This window comes from Phascolarctos cinereus, unplaced genomic scaffold (genome assembly GCF_003287225.1).
Source record: "Phascolarctos cinereus isolate Bilbo 61053 unplaced genomic scaffold, phaCin_HiC Scaffold_3;HRSCAF=262, whole genome shotgun sequence".
Lineage (NCBI taxonomy): Eukaryota > Metazoa > Chordata > Mammalia > Diprotodontia > Phascolarctidae > Phascolarctos > Phascolarctos cinereus.
The window spans coordinates 132950936-132969674 of record NW_027555736.1 but is presented as its reverse complement, the minus strand read 5'-3'; the positions used below and the strand labels follow the sequence as shown (position 1 = coordinate 132969674).

Genomic DNA, 18739 nt, shown 5'->3' with positions numbered 1-18739 from the left:
GTCTAAAACCACAATAAGCATCATTTGTAATGGGGATAAACTAGAAGCCTTCCCAATAAGATGGCCATTATCACCAGAATTATTCAATACCAGCTAGCAATAGCAATAAGAGAAGAAAAAGATGATGAAGTCGAAGGAATCAGAATGGGCAATAAGGTAATAAAATTGTCTCTTTGCAGCCACTATGAAGATATATTAGGAAAATCCTAGGGGTTCAACTAAAAAGCTAGTTGAAACAATTTTAGTAGAGCAGCAGGATATAAAACAAATCCACACAGATCATCAGCATTTCTATATATTACCCACAAAACCCTGTAAGAAGAAATCATTTGAGAGACTCCATTTAAAATAACTGTAGAATACCTTGGAGTATGCCTGCCAAGACAAACCCAGGAACTACATGAACATAATTATAAAATAAGTTTTATGCAAATAAAGTCAAATTTAAATAATTAGAAAAATAGTAATTGTTCATGGGTGGACAGAGCCAATATAATAAAAATGACAACACTTCTACCCAAACTAATTTACTTATTCAATGACATCCCAATTAAATTGCCAAAAATTCTTTTATTGAGCTAGGAAAAATAATGAGAATCACTTGGAAGAACAAAAAGTCAAGAATATCAAAAAAAGTAATAAAAAAATATAAAGGAAGGAGGTTTAGCAGTACCAGATTTTAAACTGTATTAAGGCAGTAATTATCAAAACTATCTGGTACTGGCTAAGAAATAAAAAAGTGGATCAGTGGAACAGAGCAGACATGCCATACAGAGTAGTAAGTGATTATCGTAACCTTGTATTTGACAAACAAAAATTTAAGCTTTTGGAATAAGAATACACTATTAGGTAAAAATGTTTGGGAAAATGAAAGTAGACTGGCAGAAATTGGACATAGACTAATATCTTACACCATTTACCAAGATATGGTCAAAATGGATACACACATAAGAACAACATGAAATACACTACCCATCAGACTTATGAATAGGAGAATTTCTGAATAAATAAGAGATAGAGAGCATTGTGAGATGTAAAGTGAATAATTTTGCTTACATTAAAGAGGTTTTGTACAAATAAAACTAATGTAGCCAAAATTCGAAGAAAAGTGGAAAACTGGGAAGGGGGGATTTTATAGACAGTTTCTCGGATAAAGGTCTCATATCTCAAATATACAAAAAACTTTCTCAAATTTATAAGAATATGAGTCATTCAATAGTTTTTGGATGAAGAAATCAAAACTATACATAGTCATAAAAAATGCTCTAAGTCGATTAGAGATGCAAATTAAACCAACTTTGAGATAGTATCTCATACCTATCAAATTGGCTAAAATGATAAAAGGCGGAAATGATAACTGTTGAAGGGAATGTGGAAAATTGGGACATTAATACACTGCCTGTAGAACTGTGAACTGATCTGACTGTTTTAGAGAGCAATCTGGAATTACGCCCAAAGAGTTATAAAACTGTGTATATACCCTTTGATCCAGCAATACCACCATTAGGTTTGTTCCCAAGGTGATCAGGGAAAAAGGAAAAGTACCCATATATTCTAAAATATTTGTAATAGCTCTCTTTGTGGTGAACTGGAAGCTGACAAGATGCCCATAAACTGGGGAATAGATAAACAAGTCGTACTATATGACTATGATGGAATACTATAAGAATAAGAAATGATTAGCTAGTTGATTTTATAAAAACATAGAAAGTCTTGGGTGAAATAATGAAAAGTGAAATGAGCAGAAACAAGAGAACAATGTATATAGTAACTGTTCGAAGAATAATTGTGAACAATCAAATTATTGAGTATTACAAATATTCAAATCAACTACAAAGAACCTATAAAGGAAGGTGCTATCCTCCTCCAGAGAAAGAATAAATAGAAGCACGCATAGTATGGTTTTATATATATTTACCCATCTGTGTCAAATGCTGGCCTTTTCTAGTGCAGGGTGAGGAGGAAGCAAGGAAAACAGTTTAGAACTTAAAACGTAACCAAAAAAAAAATTACAACAAACAGAGGATTTTGATTATCCGCTAAAATGGAAAGAGCTCTGGATTTGTAGTCCTCACTCTGTCACTTATTCTCCATGAAAGCTTGAACCTTCACTTTCTGGATCTCACTTTCCTCATATATAAAATAAGGAGGTGAACTAATTAATCTGTAATGTACTTCTCAGATACATTTTTAACATTTTATGACAGTGCAATAATCTATCTATATTTAAGAACTTCTATAATTATAGACCAATTCTGTGTCTCAGTACATCAATATATTCATTAGATTATATCCTTCTTCAACGGAGACAGGATTTCCAGACCCATCAGAAAGAAAAATATCTCCCCAAGAATTTTTTGGAGTCAACGTTTTATGGTGTCATGAAGATGGTCAAATCTTACAGGGCAAATTTAGCTTCCTCTGAAAACAGTTACAGTTAACATATATTACTTTTAACCATCTTTTACCACTCTAATTTGGTCTTGTTTTGCTCATGATGAGCAATTTTTTTCTCACAGCAAATAAGCAATTATTTATTGACTATTCTTGTCAATACTCTTGCAACTGCAAGAAGCCTATGCTGCACTGTAATCACTAACACCCTTTTCAAGCTTCCAGGTTTGTTTTCTGAGGATTAATTAGGCTGTTTTGCGGGATGTAGCTTGTCAGTTCTTGCTGGTGAACCACACTCTCCTTTGCACTGTGGTTTAACAGATCTTTCACTATGGGCTTAAAAGATCTTTGAAATGCTTGAACTCCCTAACACAAACAGCTGCTGCCATATATACAGTTGAAATGTGCTCCTGAAGAGCTCTAACTTTTGTACTTTTTTGGGAAGATGTACTCTTTAATATTACAGAATTTAAAACACAACAAAAGTTATGAAATCCAGCACTCATATGATACAGAACTAATTAACAGTGGGGAAACCAGCTCAATCAAGTTTCATCTGGTAAAGGTCAGGCATTTTGAGTTAGCCAAGTGTCAGAAAAAGCACACAGGTTATGACCACTGCTGTCACAAAATGTAATCTTATCAAAACTAGTGCTTCTCCCAAGTAATTCTCACACTAGAGTATAGCTGGCACTTGAAAACAAACTATCACATCCTATTATCAGTTCAAAAAACACTTATCTTTCATGTCTTGTGACCACACAGCAATACTACTAGAATACTTCAAGGTCCTTAGAAGAAATCCCTGATGACTCAAGAGTCTGACCCCATTACCCACAGAAAAAAGCTCAAATGAATAAAGAATGTTTATTGCCTATACTGTTTATTGCCTGACAGGCAGCTGGATAGACAACCCATCCTTTGTCCACTGACAAAGAGAAAGAGATATTGATTGATAGATACATAGATGTATATATGTACACAGACACGAACATACATTTATATATGTATATACATACAAACATACATATTTATAATTTTGAACTCATATCTGACACAGTTAATACAAATGGTCAACAAGCTGAGCCAGAGTTAAATAGGAAGAAGACAGTGAGCTGGATAGTTTTCAGAAAACTGAAGAACTCCTTTAATGATTCTCAAATTTCAGAAACCAAAGCCCATCTTTTTAACATCAATATTTTACTGGTGTATGGTTGTGAGAAATAAAATACACCAGTCTCTGAAAAACTGAAAATAAAAATATTTTTAACACAGACTACTAAAATTGTTTCCTGAGTGGCTTCAAATTTTTCCTAACTCCAATCAACCCTTACATTCTGCTGCCTGATACATCTTCCTCAAAGATTACATTAGGTCATATCTCATATTCACTCAATACCCCCCTCAAAAATTTTGACCACTATAGAAGTATAGTACGGAGGAAAGATGATAGTATTTGGAAATGGAAAAGAATTAGAAATTTAGAACTTGAAGGGACTACAAAAGGTCCATCCTTCTCATTTAACAGATGTGTAAACTGAGGCAAAGAGATTACACAATTTGTTCAGGATCACAGATTTATTAAGTATCTGGTAGAAGGATTTGAATCCAGGTCTTCCTGAGTTTAAGTCCAGTGTTCTATTGATTAAGGCGTGGTGGTCTTTTAAGTATAGCAGTTCTCAAACTTTTTGGTCTCAAGAACCCTTTCCACTCAAAAATTATTGAGCACTCCAAAGATCTTTTGTTCACGTGGATTATAGATATTTACCATGTTGGAAATTAGAACAGATAAAAATTTTAAACAGTTTCTTTAAACAACAATAATATACCCATTCATTGCACGTTAATAAATAACATTTTAATAAAAACTTACTATATTTTTCAAAAGAAAAAAAATTCATACAAGTCTCTTTAATGTCTCGCTTAAAGGAAGACAGTTTTCACAGATGTGTAGTTGGAAAGAGGAAAAGTAATTTTAGTAGCCAATAATATCTTAAGTATTATTACAAAAATAGTTTTGAGCTTGTGGATCCCCTGAAAGGGTCTGAGACCCTCAAAGGTCTACACATTATACTTTGAGAACCATAGTTTAGTAGAAAGAATACTAGATTTGGATATAAACAGGGTCATTAAATTCTACTATTTACTACCAGTCAACTTACTTCTCTGAAGTTTTTTTTTCTCCATCTATAAAATGAGAGAGGTGGACCAGACCAAGGGTTCTTAACCTTTTTTGCATCATGGGCCCCTCTGACAGTCTGATAAAGTCTATAGACCCTTTCTTAGGAAAATGTTTTTAAATTCATAAAATAAAATATGTAGGATTACAAAGGAAACCAATGATATTGAAACTGTTACCAAAATATTTTTTAAAAGTTCACAGACCAGAGTTAAGAACCCTTTAACTAGATGATCTTTCAGATTCCTTTTTCAGTTCTAAAACCTATATGACCCCTAAATTTCTTCTTTCTCTTCTATCACAACTATATTCTTAGAAACTATTACCGTGTAAGAGAATGCTGGATGGCATCAGTTCTGAATAACTATTAGTCAACAGTAATAGCTTCTGTTGTTGTTTAGTCATTTTTCAGTCGTGTCCAACTCTTTATGATCTCTGTTAGGGTTTTCTTGGCAAAGATACTGGTGTGGTTCACCATTTTCTCCTCTAACTCATTTTACAGATGAAGCAACTCAGGCAAATAGGGTTAAGTGACTTGTCCAGGGTCACACAGTTCAGAAATGTCTGAAGTTGGATTTGAATTCAGGAAAATGAATCTTTCCTACTCTAGAGCTGGCACTCTAGCCACTGCACTGCCAATACCTCTGTTCCTTTGCTGCAAAATTTCTGATCTTTTGTTCTTATTTACCCGAAGTATAGCTGTTGTGTAACTAAAAGTAATGACGCTATAATACCCCTATTGTGATTCAATAAACAGAGAATTCTTTCTTAGTAATTTTAATAAAGCATTTGACTTTTTAGAAGTCATTTACTTTGCAACCTCAAATACAAAAAAAATAGTTGGAGAGCCAAAAAATACACAAAAATCCAAAAGAAAGAATATAAGGTACAAGTACTAAAGCTCATGCATGTTAATAATAAAGGTCTAACTCACTTAAATCCTTACCTATGGCCTATTTACTTTAGATACTAACAAATTTGGCTATGTTTTCCCAGCTCATAGCAGATTGCTATCTCAAAACTGGAAGGCAGGACCTGCTAATATTGAAACAACACCAACTGTAGCAAAAAATTAAAGATTATGGCTACCAGTGGTTAAAAAAATATTAAAAAAAAAAGAAATTAAAAAGTGAGCTTTAAAAAAGGTGGTATCAGCTCTTTTTCCAGCTGGAATCATGGCAGGCATAGAAGAAAAGAAGAAACTACCATCTGTTCCAGAATCCCTTTTCAAAAAGTGAAAGGCTTTTGCAATACTGAAGGCCAAACACCTAAAGAAGAAGATGGCTGTAAAAAAGCTTCGTAAAATACGAAGGAAAGTTATCTATGAAAAAGCTAAAGCCTACCATAAAGAGTACAGACAGATGTACAAAAATGAAATCCGGCTGGCTAGAATGGCACGCAGAACTGGAAACTACTATGTACCTGCTGAACCCAAGTTAGCTTTTGTGATCAGAATCAGAGGTATCAATGGTGTTAGCCCAGGTCCGAAAAGCTTTGCAGCTTCTTCATCTTTGCCAGATCTTCAATGGCACTTTTGTTAAGCTTAACAAGGCTTCCATTAACATGCTGCGGATTGTGGAACCATACATTGCATGGGGTTACCCAAACCTGAAGTCTGTGAATGACCTGATTTACAAACGTGGTTATGGCAAGATCAAGAAACAGAGAATTGCCCTGACGGATAATGCCCTTACTGCAAAATCTCTTGGTAAATATGGAATTATCTGCATGGAGGACTAGATCCATGAGATCTACACTGTTGGCAAGCACTTCAAAGCTGCCAACAACTTCCTGTGGCCCTTCAAATTATGTTCTCCACGAGGTGGAATGAAGAAGAAGGTTACACATTTTGTGAAAGGTGGAGATGCTGGTAACAGGAAAGACCAGATCAACAGGCTTATTAGAAGAATGAACTAAAGGTCTCTACCACGATTATTTTTCTAATGGTCTGTTAATAAAAATGCCTGTGACCAAAAAAAAAAAAAGGTGGTATCACTTGAGGTTATTTATAAAGGCAATCAGTCTTAAACATCTTGATATTACCCTTGAGGACATATAAAGCACAAAAACTAATGTTTGTAATGGTGACAGTCATCAAGAAAAGAGGAAATTAATTTCAGCACTTTGGTTTTTTTAACAGGACAAAAGAGTGAATAATTTTATAAAGACAGGTATCCAAATTAAAAACGGTTTTGGTGCTTGAAGGATAAACTTACATTATCTAGAAAACTAACATGTAAAAAGCTTCATTGCATAATAATAGAAGATAAATCAAGCATCATCATATTTAATGTGAGCAAGCCTAAAAAGATATACTTGCTTTTCCACTGAAAAGTGAGTTCTTCAATCAATCATAAGTAGGTGTTTTTAAGTATCTACTATGCTCTAAGAATAGGGGATGGGACAGTCCTTGCCCTCAAGAGCTTACATTCTATTAGAAGAGACGTATGTATGTATCATGTGTATATTACATATGTAATTATAAAATAAATACAGGGTAGCTGGGCAGAGGCATTAGAGACTACAGGGCAAGGACTTATATAAAAGGTAGTCTTTTAATAGACGATTTGTTTAAAAGACAAAATAAAACTGAGCTCTGTAACACCTTCAAACTGAAAACATCTAATACAGAATAAAAAGAAGCAAAAGGTGTTTTTTTTTTATTGTTAAAGACACATTCAGTCTTACTTTCAAAAATTCATAATACTTGGGAAGTTTTTAATTTACACGTGGGTGAAAAAATCCCCGAGAATTCACAGCTAAAATAAAATTTTAATGTAAGATAAAATAATTATGTTACAATAAAAGCTTTTAATTAAATAATTAAGCAACCGTCTTATTTACCTGTCTGTTCCTTTCATCCATAATCCGAGTAATCTGTATTTTCTTCCGCCCCATTTTTGCACTCTCCTTTTCTTCTTTACAATCCAAACAACTATTTAATTCTAGAATTATTTCTCTTCAGTATCCTAATGCATGGTACACAGCTTCTCCTGTCTCAGGTTCCAGTCCAAAGGCTGCTTCTGAAACTATTTTTTTAAGATCTAAAAGAAATAGAATTTATGACATAAATTACAGAAAGTAGACAATACTTCAAGATTAATTTCTGTCTCCAGGAATTCCAAAATTGTTTTTTTATGCAATACGTAACCAATACATATAACTGGTTCTTCTAAAGTTGTTGGTACTGTATAATAACTACCAAAATGTAAGTCAACATTATGGAATAGACCTCTAGAAGTAAATCCTTTGGCTTCCCAGATGATCTTATTCTGGGAAAATTTTTCTTGTCAAACTTAACTCTCTTCTACCATTTTGGAAATTCAGTAACTCTAATTCCATCTTTAATGGAAACAGAAAATAGTTTATCCTGAAAATATGACAAATCCAAAGTGTTCACTAGACTTAACTTTCTAAAGAAAATTACATGATTGCTCCTTCTCACAAATGTTCCTAGGACACTGTGTTTATATTTCTCATTTTCTACCTTAATATAATTTAGACTTACATACACACATATGTATTGTATTTTGCCAGCTTATAAGAAGTAAAGATTTCATGAAAGACCCACCAAGATTTTATTAAGACAGAATGGCTGTGAAAGACAGACACTCTAATACAATGATGAAATAGCAGTTGGTTCAACTGCAGTTACATACCAATTTGTAATTATGCAAGAAAATTTACTAAGCTGTCTATACTCTTTGGCCCAGCAATTCCACTAGTGGGCTTATATCACGCACCCCAACAACATCAAAAATAAAAACAAAAATATAGTATTCACTAAAATATTTGTAGCACCACATTTTGTGGTAACAAAAAAAAGTGCCCATCAATAGGAGAATGGACAAAGAAAGCTAGTTATTTGAACGTAATAGGGACATTATTGTGGAATTAGAAATTATCTGAGGAATTCAGATAAACATGTGAAGATCTGATAAAGAACAAAATAAACAGAACCAAAAAATAAAATACATAACTACAACAATATGAAGGAAAAGAGTACTAAAAAAAAGTCAAACTTTAAGTTAAAAAACCAAGAAAAGTACTTAAAAAGAGATAATTAAACATATCTCTCTCCTTATTATACAGAAGTGATGAGGAATTACTACAAGAATGCTATAAGTCATAAGTTGTGGTGATAGCATCTGTTAAATGGGGAGGAGGAAGAAAGGAAGGTACTTTTCCCCCCATTCCTTAGAAATGAATGATGCAAAGACAGTGCAACACTTAACTTATATTATGAAAAATAAAGTTATATTTTCTTTTTTTGCCTTGATATTTTATTTTTAGTTTGCAACATTCACTTCCATAATATTTTTAGTTTTTAATTTGCTCTCCCTCCCACTTCTTTGTCCTGCCCCAGAGGGCGTGTAACCTGATATAGGATCTATTTATATTCATATCAAACATACTGTACCATTAGTCATGACATAAAAACCAATTAGAACTAATGGGAAGAACCATAAGAATGAAGCAATAAAACAAAACAACAAAGGAAAAGGAAAGCAAATAGTTTGCTTCCATCTGCATTCAGACTCCACAGTTCTTTCTCTGGATGTGGACAGCAATTTCTATTGTTTTCTTAGTTTTAGTTTTCTTAAGATTCTTGCATTGCTATAAAAAACCTAGTCTACCAAAGTCAGTTATCACATAATGTGGCTGTTACTGTGTAAAATGTTCTCCTGGTTCTGCTCATTTCACTCTGCAACAGTTCATGTAAGTCTTTTCAGGTTTTTTGAAGTCAGCCTGCTCATCATCTCTTACAGCATAACAGTATTCCATTACATTCATATATCACAACTTGTTCAGCCATTCCCCAATTGATGGACATCTTCTCAATTTCCAATTCTTGGCCACCACAAAAAGAGCTGCTATAAATATTTTTTGTACATGTGGGTCCTTTTCCCATTTGTATGATCTCTCTGGGATATAGCCCTAGAAGCGCTATTGCTGGGTCAAAGGGGATGCACAATTTTATAGTCCTTTGGGCATAGTTCCAAATTGCTCTCCAAAATGGTCGGATCCTTTCACAACTCTACCAACAATGTATAAGTGTTCCAATTTTCTCACATCTTCTCCAACATTTATCATTGTCCTATTTTGTCATGTTAGCCAAGCTGATAGGTGTGATATGGTCAGTTGCTCATGGGTAGACCAAACTAATATAATAAAAATGACAATTCTACCTAAATTAATTTACTTATTCAGCACCATAACAATCAAACTACCAAAAATTATTTTATAGAGCTAGAAAAAACAGTAACAAAATTCATCTGGAAGAACAAAAAGTCCAGAATATCAAGGGAGTTAATGAAAAGAAATACAAGGCCTAGCCATACCAGATCTTAAACTGCATTATGAAGCAGCAATCATCAAAACTACTAGGTACTGGCTAAGAAATAGAGTGGTGGATCAGTGGAATAGGTTAGGTATGCAAGACACAAAAGTCAATGACTATACTAATATACTATTTGATAAATCCAAAGACTCTAGCTTCTGAGATTAGAAATCACTATTTAACAAAAACTGCTTGGAAAACTGGAAAAAGGTATAGCAGAAACTGGGCATAGACCAACATCTTATACCCTATACCAAGATAAATCCAAAATGGGTACACAATTTACATATAAAGTCTGATACTATAAGCAAACTAGAAGAGCAAACAAGGAATAGCTTACCTTTCAGATTTATGAAGAGAAGAATTTATGACCAAACAAGAGATAGAGAGAACATTATGAAATACAAAATGGATAATTTTGATTACATTAAATTGAAAAGGTTTTGCACAAACAAAGCCAATGCATCCAAGATTAGGAGGGAAGCAGAAAACTGAGAAAGAATTTTTACAACCAGTGTCTCTGATAAGGGCCTCATTTCTAAAACGTAGAGAGAATTAAGTCAAATTTATAAGAATACAAGTCATTCCCCAATTGATAAATGGTCAAAGGACATGAACAGGCAGTTCTCAGATGAAGAAATTAAAGCCATCTATAGTCATATGAAAAAATGCCCTAAATCACTATTGATTAGAGAAATGCAAATCAAAACAATTCTGAGGCACCACATCACACCTATCAGATTGACCAACATGACAAAACAGGGAAATGATAAATGTTGGAGAAGATGTGAGAAAATTGGAACACTAATGCATTGTTGGTGGAGTTGTGAAATGATCCAACCATTTTGGAGAGCAATTTGGAACTATGCCCAAAGGGTTATAAAATTGTGCATCCCCTTTGACCCAGCAATAGCACTTCTAGGGCTATATCCCAGAGAGATCATTCAAATGGGAAAAGGACCCCACATGTACAAAAAATATTTATAGCAGCTCATTTGTGGTGGCAAAGAATGGGAAGTTGAGAGGTTGCCCATCAGCTGGGGAATGGCTGAACAAGTTGTGATATAGGAATGTAATGGAATACTATTGCTATAAGAAATGATGAACAGGCTGACTTCAGAAAAACCTGGAAAGACTTGTATGGATTGATGCTGAGTGAAGTGAGCAGAACCAGGAGAACATTGTACACAGTAACAGCCACATTGTGTGATGACTAATATTGACAGACTTAATCTTTCTCAGCAATACAAGGATCTAAGATATCTCCAAAAGCCTCGTGATAGAAAATGTTATCCACATCCAAAGAAAGAACTATAGAGTTTGAATGCAGATAGAAGAATAGTATTTGCTATTTTTTTTCTTCTGTTGTGTTTTGTTTCCTCTTTCTGGTGGTTCCTCCTATTGGTTCTAATTCTTCCTTACAACATCATTAATGTGAACATATGTTGAATAGGAACATATATGTATAGTCTATATCAGATTGTGTGCTGTCTTGGGGAGGGAGGAAAAGAAAAATTTTAAACTCAAAAGCTTATGGAAGTGGCTGTTGATAATTCAAAATAAATTAAATTTTAAAAAAAGAATACAAGTCATTCCCCAATTAATAAATGGTTAAAGGATAAGAACAGGCAGTTTTCAAAGGAAGAAACTAAAGCTATCTATAGTCATGTTCTAAATCACTACTGATTACAGAAATGCAAATTAAAGTTATATTTTCTTGACTTTGCTCCCTTTATAATGTTAAGCAGATATAGGAAAATGCTCATTTTCAAAAGAATTGAGAAAAGACAGGAGAAATTCAAAAATTAAACTAGTACAAGTTTTGCCACATGGAATTTGGTCAAATCTGACTCAAGGCAGCATGGTATAGTAGAAACAATAATGCATTTGAATTCTAAAAACAACCAAAAAGAAACATAACAATCAAAATCATCAAAAGAAAACTTTTAAAACTAGCAACCCAAAGAATTCTTAAGATATAGATTATAGAATCCTGACTACATAATCCCAGGTACTTTGTTTGTCCCCCAAAGCTGTAACCTAAGCCCTCTTCCCTTTTCTCCTTTGTACAATTGTGTTTAATGATCCCATCAGCTCACAAATGTTCAAAGATCAACTTTATGCAGATTTCTAGAATGACATATTCAGTCACTCAGGTTTGATATCTTAATGTCATTCTTGACTCATTATTGATAGTCAACCCACATATCTAATCCACTGCCAAATGTTGTCATTTCTACTTTCATAACTTTCCTTTTTTTTCCATGCCAACAGCTACAACCCTAGTTCAAATCTTGTTTATCTCTAGTCTATGCCATTTCAAAAGCCTTCTAATTGGTCTCCCAGCCTCAAGTGTTTTCCCCACTCCAATCTTTCCACCACTCAACTGCTACTATGATTTTCCTAAAACATTGGTCTGACCATGTCAAACCCTATTCAATGAACTCCAGGGGCTCCCAATGACTTACAGAATCAAATATAAAGTCCTTTTTCTAGCACGTAAGGTGCTTCACAACTTGGCCCCTTCCTTTCTCAGACTTCTTACATTTTAATCCCTCCTCCATACACTCTACAATCCAGCTTACACAGGTCAACTTGACAATCCTTCCAAATAACATTCAATTTCCAGACTTCACGCAGTTGCCCTGGCTGCTCCCATGCCTGTAATATCACTCCTCATCTCTACATCCTAGCTTCTCTAGCTTGCTTCAAGACTTAAGTTCACATACCACCTTCTACTAGAGGACTGGCCTTTTTTTTTCTTTTTTTTTTTGGCAATTGAGGTTAAGTGGCTTGCCCAGGGTCGTACAGCTAGTAAGTGTCAAGTGTTTGGTCTGAGGCCGGATTTGAGCTCAGGTCTTCCTGACTTCAGGATCAGCGCTCTTCTGAAATCCAACTGCAGCCTACATTTCCAGACTTAGTATAGATTACATTCATTCAAACTGAGATGCTTGCTATTCTACCTTATATCTCTGTGTCTTTGAACAGGCTATCTCCCATACCTTGAATTTACTCCCTCTTCACCCCATCCTCTTAGAAACCCTTCCCAGAAGGACTCAGTTCAGGTGACATCAAAAGAAAGCTTGTACTCGTCCCTCAGTTGTTATACTATTACTACCAGATATCTGCTTTACATATATTTTGAAGTTGTTTATCTATGTTCATTTTATTTCTTCTCAACAGAATTTAATCTCCTTGAGAAGAAGTATTACATTTTTGCTTTTGTAATACTAGTGTTAGCATGGTACCTGGTTCACAGTAGCATCATTCAGCAAATATTTGCTGAATGGCTGAGGAAAAAGTTATCCAGAAGTTAATGCCAGAGGCTAGAATGTACTAATTATAATGTAATCACCTAAAGCGATCATATTATAACTTTGTTGTTTTTAGTCTCTAAGAGCATAGCACCATGACTCATATATTTGCAGACATTCAAAAAAGTTAGCTTCTAAAATTACCAAGCATATTTAGTAAATATATTTAATTTTCTGTATCAAGGAGAAATAAAATTATTATAAATATATATTTGCAAAAACACAACAAACTCCTGGAGTATATTATAAATATATATTTGCAAAAGAAAAGGAATAATCTTGTATTCTGCTTATTTCTAGTACTTCGGTAGCTCTGATGTATATTATGAACCTCATATTTCAATTTTGCAAATCAAAAAAAAAAAAAGCACATTTCATGTCACATATGAGATGCCAAGGACATGGGTACCTGAATGTTCCCTTAAAAGATAACATTTTGTAAACAATAAAACCTTGATATGATTACAGAATAGTTTCAGTATTTTCATCCAAGTATTCTATTTTCAATACCCTCTCACCGAAAAGTAATTTATTATATTCCTAGAAGGCCTTCATTTCACAAGTATACTTACTCCAATGAACTGCTGAGAAATTCTCAAGGTCTTACTCCCTACAGTCACTTGCAAGTTTTCACACATCCACTCACAAGCAAATTATAAAAACTATTTTTTTCTCTCTGTTTGGTAAATCTGTATTCTCAAGGATGTTTTATCTACTTACAAGAAGGGATAAAAAAAATAAATAAAAAGATCTATATTTTTATAGGAAAATCAGAGATAGTCTTTTACAAAGTTACCTATGCAAGTTTTTCAAAGCATTCAAATATCATATCTCTATTACTTGTAAAAATAAACTTAGGCAACAAATTCTAAACTTAACATTTAATCTGTAACAGCCTACCCCATTTCTTACCCTTCAATTTATAGAAAAATTCAAAATATGAACTCACATAACAGGTACTAACATTAGAGAATTACTCAATTAACAAAACTAAAAGTATTACTATACCATAAAACTGCTAAAAATTAAGGTTTGCAAATTTTCTTAACACAGAGACTTAACAGGCTGATTGAAATTGACTCTAGGGGCAGCGAGGTGGCGCAGTGGATAGAGCACCAGCCCTGAAATCAGGAGGACCTGAGCTCAAATGCAGCCTCAGACCAAACACTTGACACTTACTAGCTGTGTGACCCTGGCAAGTCACTTAACCCCAATTGCCTAAAAACAAACAAAACAAACAAAAAAAGAAATTGACTCTGGCATATTCTGAGCTGCCTATCACCATCTTTGAGTGAGATGTAGAAAATAGTGCAACTATCACACACCCCCTCCCTCACAATTAATAAGGACAGACAGCAAGAGGCAATTAGGCAAAGAATACATCTCATAAATCTATTCAACCGGTACTAAAGATATAGCCAAGTCATTCTGATGCTGATGCAGCTTAAAAAGACAAAGAGGTAGCAGAATCTCATAAAAATTTTAATTTTATATTTCTCTATAATCAAAGTTATCTTTCTTGTTAAGAATTTTAAATGACCAAAAAAAAAGAACTATAATTTTCACAAAATCACATTGGATGCTTAAAGAAATAATAAAAAAAAATCACATATAATTATTCAACCCATCAATAAGCATGCACTATGCTAAGTAAGCTTGGCATATATGAAGATATAGAAGTGAAGCAGTTCCCTGACTACAGGGAATTTATATTCCAACGTGGAGAATAACAAATATATACAAAATGAATAAAGGATAGTTTTGAGAAGGAGTGTACTAGCAAGCTAAGAGACCAGGAAGGAAAGATGAATCTTTCTGAAAACCAAAGATGGTCCCAGTCAGTCAGCCAATGCAAAGATGCAGAGATGAGAACTGGACTTCTGTGTGCAGAAAAAAGAACAAACTAGAAGAACTGAATCAGAATCCGAGGACGGGAATAAAATGCAAGAAGGCTATGAAAGTAAGAAGGGGTATGTTGTAAAGAGGTTTTGAACATCCAACTGGGGAGTTTATGTTTTATACTTTGGGGAAACAATAAACCCCTGAAATATGTTAAGTAGGAATGGGTGATATGATCAGAACTATATTTTAGGAAAATCAATTTGGTGGCTATATGTGGGATTGACAAAGGCAAGATGTTCAAACATGAGAATATTCTAACAGTCTAGGAGAAGGTGATAAGGGCCTAAACTAGAGTGGGGGCTATGAATACAGAGAAAGGAATATAAGCAAGAAATGTCATAGAGATAGAAATAATAAAGGATTTCCAAAAGTCTCCATGCAGTTTTAAGCTTTAATAGCTTTACAAAGGAGTAGACTGCATGAAGACTTTTGGAGCTGCCTATATTTGGCCACTGACTATAAATGTGAGGAGTCAAGAATGACACCAAGTCAAAGCAAAGAACAATGAATTGTTGGTTCAATACCCAATACACATATGTGTGTATACACATATATACATATATATGAGTTTTAAATTAACTTTAATTTCTAATATTAAAACTCATACAAGACAAAAATAAAAGTACAGGTCAAAGTCAAATTTAGACAAATTCTAATAAAGTTTTTTCATGTACTTTATATTAAAGGGTCTTGAAACTACTATTCTCCTATATCGTTAAAGGACAATAAAACATCTAAAGACATATAAGGTGAAATCATATTCAGCGTATAAGTGTACATTATTTAAAGGAGAGTTAATGTAATTTCAACATCAAGTTGTTTTTTTTTACTGAACATCAGCAATATGTGCCATGTCAGAACCAAGATAATGAGGGTTCTGCTCAGTAAGCTTCACAAAATAATTCAAAAGACAACACACATACAAACAGCGAGGAAGCTAGAAGACAAGGCTTCTTAAATAAGAAATTAGTATTTGTTCCAGGCCAACTAGATGACAGAGAATGGAATAAATGAAGAAAAGAAAGGATATGGAATCACAAAATTCAAGAGACAGACATAGAGTATTATCTATACCACCCCAAAAAGAATGCCTATTATAAAATGCCCAACAAATGGTCCTCCAGTTTCTGTCTGAAGACTTGCAAAGAGGAGAAATCCATTATCTCCTATAGCAGTCCACTGTTCTTACAGCCAGTTCTAATTTTTAGAAAGATTTCCTGATATCAAATCTTAATTTGCCTCTTTGCTATTTTTACCTGTTGCTCTTGGTTCTCTTCCACAAAACAATCCTCCAAAGACTTTAAGACAGCTATCATGTACCCCCTGAGTATTTCCTTTTCTAAGCTAAACAAGCCCAAATCCTCAACAGATTCTCATGTGGCAGGGATTCAAGACCCTTCACAACTGTGACTGCCCTCCTCTGGACTCTATTCAATGTTCTTCCTACAATGTAGTGCCAAGAGCTGAGCATAAAGTCCAGATGTATTCCTGAACACTATGCTTCTCAATACAGTCCAACATCACATTAGCTATCATGCCTGCCACGTAACACTACTGTTTCATGATGAGTCTGCAGTCCACTAAAACACCAAGATCCTCTTTCAGACATATTGCTATCTGTGCCTCTCCAATCTTGTATTTGTGAAACTGATTTTTTTTTAACTCAAGTGTATAACTTTGCAAATATTCCTTTTAGATTTCATATTAGATTCAGCTCAGTGTTCTAACTTGTCAAAATCTGTTTGCCATCTTAATTCTGTCACGCAGCATGTCAGCTTTCCCTCCCAGTTTTGTCATTTGCATATTTAATAAGCAAACACCAATCCCTTTATACAAATAATTGATAAAAATATTAAGATGCACACAGCCAAGTATAGTTCTCTGGGGAATTCCACTGAAAATTTTCAGAGATGACATCAAATCATTTGTGAATATTTTTTAAGTCTGGCCATTTAACCAGCTCCAAATCATCCTAAATGAACTATCATCTAGCATACACCTTTACACACTTTCCAAAAGAAAACTGACCTATTATTTCTCCAAAATATAAAATGAAAAGTGAGATAAAAATACATGATGATAAAATTCAAGCAAGTACAATGGGAGTCTGTTGAAATAAGAGCTTGGTTTACAGAACCTCCAAGGTTCTTCCAGCTCTAATGTTGAGTTTATAATACAATTCTATCTTAGGTTAGAATAGTTAGGAATGATGTCATGGAAGAAGCAGGATTTGAACTGGAAAGTTTTCAAAGGACAGATAGCATAATCTGAGAAGGGAAAATAGCTAAGCAGAAGAAATAAAATGAGCCAAGGCATATAAGCAGAAATAAGCATAACGTGTCCTTGGAAGAGTAAAAAGACCAGAGTAGCCATCAGATATCCCTTGTTTAGGAATATATAAGTGAAGATTAGTAGAAATCCCTGAAGACAAGCAATTTCAGTGGTATAAAAGATACCGGGAATTGTTCAAAGCACTCAAGGAGAGTAAAGTGATCAGGCTTTGGTGGGAGACAGTATAGATGTTCAGCCACAAAATCTTATTACAACTCAAGTCAACAAACATTTATTAAGAGCTTATGAGCACCAGCCCTGGAGTCAGGAGGACCTGAATTCAAATTCGGCCTCTGACACTTGACACTTACTGGCTATGTAACCCTGGGCAAGTCACTTAACCAAGATTGCCAGGGGGAGGGAGGGGGGACGGAGAAAGGGAGAAAGAGCGAGAGAGCGAGAGCAAGAGCAAGCGAGAGAGAGAGAGAGAGAGAAGAGAGCGCTAGCCAGCAAGCTTACATGCCAGGCACCATGCTGAGTATTAAGGATAAAATGAAAGTCAAAAAACAGTACTTGCTCTCAAAAAGGCCACAATCTAATGGGGGAAACAACACATACATAAATATGTACAAATAACATAAAGAAAGGATAAATTGGAGATAATCTTATAGGGAAGGCACTAGCATTAATGGGCATCAGAAAAGGCTTCTTACAAAAGGTGGGATTTTTAATGAGACAATTACGCGTGCAGTATAATTCAGTGGGCTAATTATAATGAAATTTGTCCCATAAGGATAATGAATTTGTACTCAGATTATCATAGTCCAATCTTGGAATTATTTCCTTTTTCCCCCATCTATGTCAGCTGGACCTAACAATTTCTAGGCAAAAGGTGACATAACAATTTCATTGTGACACCTAAGTATTTTTAGTACAATCTTATCTAAAACTATAGAAATATATTTTTCAAAATATTATACATCAGGGTTTCTTGGACAATCCACATCTCGCCACTTATCAAGTAAAGTGACTGAATGAAGAAAATGTAAAATATCACTTTCCATGATGTTTGTTGACAATAAAATAACGGGTAGAATAATGTAAACCTAAAAGCTGTCCTCCAACAAGCTATTTCTCATGCATATATGGATCATGCAAAACTTACCAAAATATACCACAGCAAATAATTTGTTCTAAAACATCAAATGAGCCACATGATAGGGAAATATATTTTCAAAAAATTCATTTTCTACTGTTATGGAGGCTGTTAGCACAGAGTCCAAATGAAAGAAGGATTCCTTATAGATGGTAAAGTTCTTCACAAACTTCTATATTTGC

The 18739-nt window shown here is 34.2% G+C and overlaps 1 protein-coding gene and 1 pseudogene across 12 annotated transcripts in view; one reads left to right on the top strand and one right to left on the bottom strand.

Annotated features, from left to right (window-relative positions):
• MEF2A (myocyte enhancer factor 2A) overlaps positions 1-18739 on the bottom strand; it is a 222333-nt gene that overhangs the window by 116796 nt on the left and 86798 nt on the right. For 11 of the 12 annotated variants that reach the window (XM_020963908.2, XM_020963922.2, XM_020963930.2 and 8 more), the window contains one exon: positions 7418-7617. The exons of the other annotated variant lie outside the window; for it this stretch is intronic. In XM_020963908.2, the coding sequence (XP_020819567.1) occupies positions 7418-7471 (54 nt within the window). In that variant the 5' untranslated portion in view covers positions 7472-7617. The remainder of the gene's footprint in view (positions 1-7417; positions 7618-18739) is intronic. 12 annotated transcript variants of the gene reach the window in all.
• LOC110192673 (large ribosomal subunit protein uL30 pseudogene) lies at positions 5765-6552 on the top strand (annotated as a pseudogene).